Source organism: Nicotiana attenuata, unplaced genomic scaffold (genome assembly GCF_001879085.1).
Source record: "Nicotiana attenuata strain UT unplaced genomic scaffold, NIATTr2, whole genome shotgun sequence".
NCBI lineage: Eukaryota > Viridiplantae > Streptophyta > Magnoliopsida > Solanales > Solanaceae > Nicotiana > Nicotiana attenuata.
Window position 1 is genome coordinate 1,792,541 of NW_017670241.1, and position 5,827 is coordinate 1,798,367.

Here is a 5,827-nt window from a genome sequence, read left to right on the forward strand (position 1 = left end):
AGGCTGTCAAAAGGATACTACGATATCTAAGGGGACCCCTAACCTCTATCTATGGTATCTCGGAGGGTATAGCTTTGATCTAGTTGGTTATGCTGATGCTAACTATGCAGGTTTTCATGTTGACAGAAAAAGCACTTCAGGAACAACTCATTTTCTCGGTTCTTGTCTGGTGTCTTGGGGAACCAAGAAGCAAAACGCAGTGACCTTATCTACAGCTGGGGCTGAATATGTGGCAGCAGCATCCTGCTGTTCTTAGTTGCTATGTATAAGACAACAACTAAGGGACTATGGTATATTTGTTGATTGTGTTCCAATTTTTTGTGATAACACCAGTGCCATAAACATTGCTAAAAATCCATGTCAGCACAAAAGAACCAAGCACATTGACATTAGACATCACTTTCTCAGAGACAATGTTGAAAAGGGGAATATCTCAATTAACTTTTGTTAAACTGAAGATCAAATTGCTTATATTTTTACTAAAGCTCTAAGTAGGGATCACTTTGAAAGGAATAGACTAGAACTAGGTCTAATCAACTCTTCCCACTAAGTTGAATGAAGTGATTGGCTAGAAAAGGCATAATTAGATGTAGATAATTAAGTACAATATGTTTGATTAAACTTTGTTTGTATTAAGCTCACACACTTGCTTGGAAAATCTTGTTGATAACTGTGTTGTATGATTCTAATAAGTAGTGTTGAAGCTTTATTGTAGAAACAAATAAGGAATTGCTAAGAAGTTGGTTCTTTGACTCAGGTACGTGCCATACTGTCTTAAGTCACTAGGACTTTATATCCGAAAAGTATTGCTATGCTCAGACTTTTAATTCCATTGGAATCACTTCCATTCGTCTTCTTGTCAAAGAGTAAGCGGGAATCCTAGTGCAATTAGAGTTCAATTACTACTGAAATCCTAATAGTCAAATTAACCATTATAAAAGACCCATTTGAACTTAAATTCGGTCACCATCTCTCGTCCAGTCAAATCAGGAGTAACGTCTTTAAAAGGCTCTTATGATCAGCTTCTCAGACCTTACTGTTTCTCTCAAACCCTGAGCAAGAATCAAGAGCAATTATCAAGAACTAATTCTCCTTTTCTCTTCTTCGAGTCTCTTATCAGATCACCATGCCTAAAGCCAGTCAAACCCCCTCTAAAGCCAAATCTTCAACCAAGGCTGAGGCAAAACCCAAAAACATGAAGCCCAAATCAAAGAAACGTGCAAGTCATCAAGGGCACCCACACCCACACCTGCCCACACCCACACCTGCTCCTTCTCCTTCGATATCCTCCACTATACCTACATCATCATCCCCTGTTCCTGCTGTTCTTATCATCCCCACCTCCATTATACCTCATCCTCCAAAACCAACCACCCATGAACCTAAGCTTACTACGAAAAATACCTCTAGTCAACAAAGGTCAAGGCCACTCAAAGAAAATCTGTCAAGAAAGTGCTTGATGCTGCTACGCAGGGTAACACTGTAGCCAAGTAATCTGTGGTTCAGGGGGAATCAGTTCCAGTCATTACTGATCAGGTACAACATCCTCCTTCTAAATTAGATATTTTGGTGTCTGTTGTAGATGTTGCACCTCTAGATACTCTCCCACCCACGGTGAGAAGCCATAAAAGGAGAAATTCACTGTAAAAAAGGGTGTAGGTGATCTGGGGAAGGACGTAGATACTATTACTGTGGAGCCTGTGGTTGAGGGGGAAGTAAGTAAAGAACTTGTGCAAAAGGAGCTTCTGATAGCCTTTTTTTTAGTTGGACTGAGGATGAGAAAGATGATGGGAGTGAAAAAGAAGAAGAAGTTGTGAACAGTCATGAGGAGCATGATGCTCAAAACATCGCAATTGAAGAAGAAAAGAGTGAGAATGAGGGAGCACTGGAGATGAGAAGGAGAGAGATACAGATGATAAGACAGGGGAACAACTTAATGATTCTGCAGAAGAAAAAAATCATGGTGAAGAAGAGGATGACTTTGAAAGTGAGGGCGAGGATCAAGAAAAGGTAAGTGAGAGTGAAGGAGGTTATGAAGAGAGTGAGAAAGAAGATGGGAATGTGAGTGAGGAATCTGAAGGTTCCATGACCATTGGGAACAGTGTCATAGCCCCTTCAGAAGAAACTGGTGAAGAGACAAGGGCCCAAGAACTTGGATCTCTACTAACTACTTTCACGGTAGATGAAGAAGTTAGCAGTGATAAAGATGATATACCACTATCTGAAGTAGGGAAGAAACCCATAAAGACCCCTATGAAAGCTACAAAGTTAGCAGTCCCAACAAGGAAAGAAGTGGCTCCTCTTGCCAGAACTCATCTTACAAGAAGTAAAAGAAAGGTTGTTGATGCACAAATCATTAAGGAGTCTAGAAGTGCAAAGAAGCCAAAGAAGAAGGTCTCAATTATGGAACATGTTGTTGAGGTGGATAGAGAAGATGAGTCTGACTCTGCATTGCTAGCTAATCTTCTAAACCAAAGAGAAAGGGTACTAAAGTTACAAAACCTGCTACCCCTTATGCAAGGGACAATAAGGGTAAGACAAGAAAGAATGTGCCAGCTGCAGTTGATCGAATCACAGAGTTCAGGAACGGAAAAGTGCTAAATGGGAAGATTCTTGTAAACACTGATGAGAAGGGAATTGCTCAATTGGTTGAAAAGTTTGAGCTACAGGGGTGGAAGCACATGTTTGTCAAAGCTTTCCCCCAGTATGTGTTCCTACTGTGGTGGAGTTCTATGCAAATTTCAACTTTGATGGGAAGATAGTCAAGAACCAGGTCCTCAATGTAGCTGCTTAATTGTTCTGAAGAACCAGATCCTTAGGAGAAAGGAACCGCTCCTCATGTTGATACTTGTATGTCTGTACAAGATAGTAACTTTAGCTCAAAGTTACCAAGGTTCGAGTTTGGTAGAAGAAGGCTTCTATATGTGATACGGGTCGTTTCTCAAAAGGATACAGATAATTCAGTCAGATACAAAAGTCCCAAAGCTTGTGGAATCCTTGGAACAGTAGGAGTCTAATCATAGAGGAAGCTGACTATGAATAGGACTCCTAGAAGATCTCAAGTTGAAGCGTTTAAATATGATCAACTTTGGACTTCTGAACTATCCTTTTACACATCAACTAAAGAGTCATAAGTTGTATACTCGAGTCAAGTACTTGTGTTGTATTCTTCCCGAGTCAGTCTAGTGAATGTGTTTTAGAAAATTGAGTTGTAATCAAGTGTCATAATCAATTAGTGAGTTGGAGTGAGTGTTTTGCTTTACAAGTTAGAGTAACTTGTGAATCACATAGGAGTAGTAGGAGTACGGGAGAGTATTTAATTACAGTCTTGTAATCGGTACATTTTGGCTCATTGTTCTAGTAGAGTTGGAAAAGAAAATCCTACGTGGTAGGTCGTAGTTTTTGCACCTTTTGAGCAGGGTAATTTTTCACGTAAAAATCGCTATTCATTTTATTGCTTATTTACTTTACGCTTAAGGTACACGGTAAAGAACTAAGTTCTTTAGTAATCCATACGGGCACTCAAATTAACATGATATTCTACTAAAGATGTTCCTGGTCGACTATATTCTATCGAGCTCTTTTGTTTACTTGTATCAATACCTTTGAGTTTAGCTCGAGTAGAAGCTTATCCATAATCATCAATAAAATATTTGCAGCTTTTATTCTCTATTTCCTGCCATTATTTATAGTTTGTCTTGCATTTATGTTGCTAGTGCCTTAATTATATACGTAATTGTTGATTTTTTTGGCATTTACAAATTAAAGTTATAGATTGACAGTATTAAGAGTTGCCTGATGATATTATAATAAATTTAAATATATATTAATAGTACTTGTATGTACCAAAATTTTAAGTTATCACTCATGCTTACTTCGAACAGTACCGGTAGCTGGCCTCCAAAGAACTTGACAACGTTAAAAAATAGTGTGATATTAATGCATATAATTGAAATTTATTTGTAATTTGTTACCAATATAAGGGGTCTAATTTGTGGCGTCCAACTATGAGAGAGTTCAAATGAGGAAGGAATTGTTTTAAACTTCCCTTTCCTTCCTTGGGTGTCAAGTTTAAATATTAATCATTCAAATTTCGGTCATTAAGTGTGTTTGTTTTCTTCTAAGCATCCCTTGTTGATTTTGTTGATGTAAAGTTGAAACAAACGGTGGTGGACTTTCAAAAGTAGACAGGTTTCCTTTGCATGCAAAGCTCCATAATTGGCTAGATTATCTGCCACACAATTTTGCTCCCTATAGATGTTTTGAAGAGTGGGACTATCCAGCTGTTGATCTTATCATTAATTATATTTATTTTTTCAATTTTACAAGTAAAAATTGCATGGGGTGCCCTATTTGGTCGCCCCTTTTTAACCCGTAGCCGCTTTATTTTTCTGTTTGCATCCGTACCCGTTTTTTTGTTAAAAGCCTTTTAAAAAGATGATTTTGCCCTTCTTTATTAAAAGACTACTTTCTCTCCAAGTATACGCCAGTCTACTGTCTCTGTCTCTTTCTCCCGTTCTTCGCGTTTTTGTTTTGTTCTTCTCTGAAATCAAACGGTTTTCGTCATTCTTCTTGATTTTTCAACTGTTTCGTCATTACGTATAATCACAGGTACATTGCATTAACTTTCTGGGTTTTATTTTAGTATTACTTTTATGATTTAATTTTTGATTTTTTTGTTGATAGTCATGTTAGTTGAATCGTTTCCCTTTTTTTATTTATGATAAAATAGTTTCCTAGGGTTTACTTTGATTAGTGCATTAGTTTTCTAGGTTTTACTTTTACGATTGTGTTTTTAGGTTTTTTTGAACGTGTGTTTGTGTTTTTGATGAAAATTCTATAAATTCTTCAGTGATTTTTGGAGACGTCGAAATTTTTAAAATTTTTGAGAGAGTGTGAAGTTTATAATACTTCAAGGATACCTTAATTTTAGGAGCTGAAGTTTTGTTTTGTGTTTTGTGTTTTTGTTATATTTTTTATCAACTTCAGCATTATTTCGAGTTGAATTTGTGTTCTGCTTTTGTAAAAACTACAGCATGTTTTTGTTGAAGTTTTGTTTTATAACTGGTGAACTTCATCATTATAGGAGCTGACGTTTTGTTTTGTATTTACTGAACTTCCACATTTAGGAGCTGAAGTTTTTGTTTTATATTTGCTGAACTTCAGCTTTCTTAGAGCTAAAGTTTTAACTGATTTTTTTGATAATGTTCTGACGTTATTTTTCCTATCTTTTACTTTTTTTGAACAGATGGCATCTAAGAAATCTAAATCACCTACAAATCCTAAAGCACCTAACTTCCAGTTGTGTCCATTTTCGCTGGGTATTACAGAAGGGACTGGTTCAGAAGGTAATTTTGCTGCTGATGTTGTTGGTGAAGAGAGACAAGAACATCGTGAACAGCAGGGAGTTGATCAAGTATTATCCACCATGGCTGTGGATTTTTCTCCTGCTGCTGAACCGCAGCAGTTACTTGTGACGGAACAGCAAGAAGAGCAAGCAAAAGGATAACCAGATAAAATAGGGAAAAGGATTCGTATGGAGAGTATTTGGTTGTAATCTCCTTACGTCATTCCTAAACAAAAGCGAAGGGGGCAAGATTGGAAAGTAGGAAAGACTACACGAAGGTGTCCCTTCCATTATGTTAATCAAGACAGTGGATTGATGCAAAGATTTACAGACTGGTTGAAGACGGATGCCAGTGAATATAATTCCAAGCCATTCAGATTAGCTGGAATTGATATTCCAAAGTCATTCTTTACCGAGCTTGTGGATACTACCTCTGATCTTTCGGATGAAGTAAGTTATTAAGTTTGTTTTTCGAATTGG

General features: G+C 37.2%; 1 protein-coding gene across 1 annotated transcript; it reads left to right on the forward strand.

The window, feature by feature from the left end:
- Positions 1-1,126: 1,126 nt before the first annotated feature.
- LOC109236499 (proline-, glutamic acid- and leucine-rich protein 1-like) lies at positions 1,127-5,509 on the forward strand. Its single transcript, XM_019402689.1, has 6 exons — positions 1,127-1,324; positions 1,507-1,643; positions 1,765-1,868; positions 1,949-2,394; positions 2,478-2,704; positions 5,167-5,509. The coding sequence occupies exons 1-6, from the start codon at positions 1,127-1,129 to the stop codon at positions 5,507-5,509; spliced, it is 1,455 nt and encodes a 484-aa protein (XP_019258234.1).
- Positions 5,510-5,827: the final 318 nt, after the last annotated feature.

Coding starts and splice junctions, on each gene's coding strand:
- LOC109236499 (XM_019402689.1), top strand. CDS start 1,127: ATGCCTAAAGCCAGTCAAACCCCCTCTAAAGCCAAATCTTCAACCAAG. Junction 1,869..1,948: donor CGCAATTGAAGAAGAAAAGA/GTGAGAATGAGG, acceptor ATGATTCTGCAG/AAGAAAAAAATCATGGTGAA. Junction 2,395..2,477: donor CAAAGAAGCCAAAGAAGAAG/GTCTCAATTATG, acceptor TCTAAACCAAAG/AGAAAGGGTACTAAAGTTAC.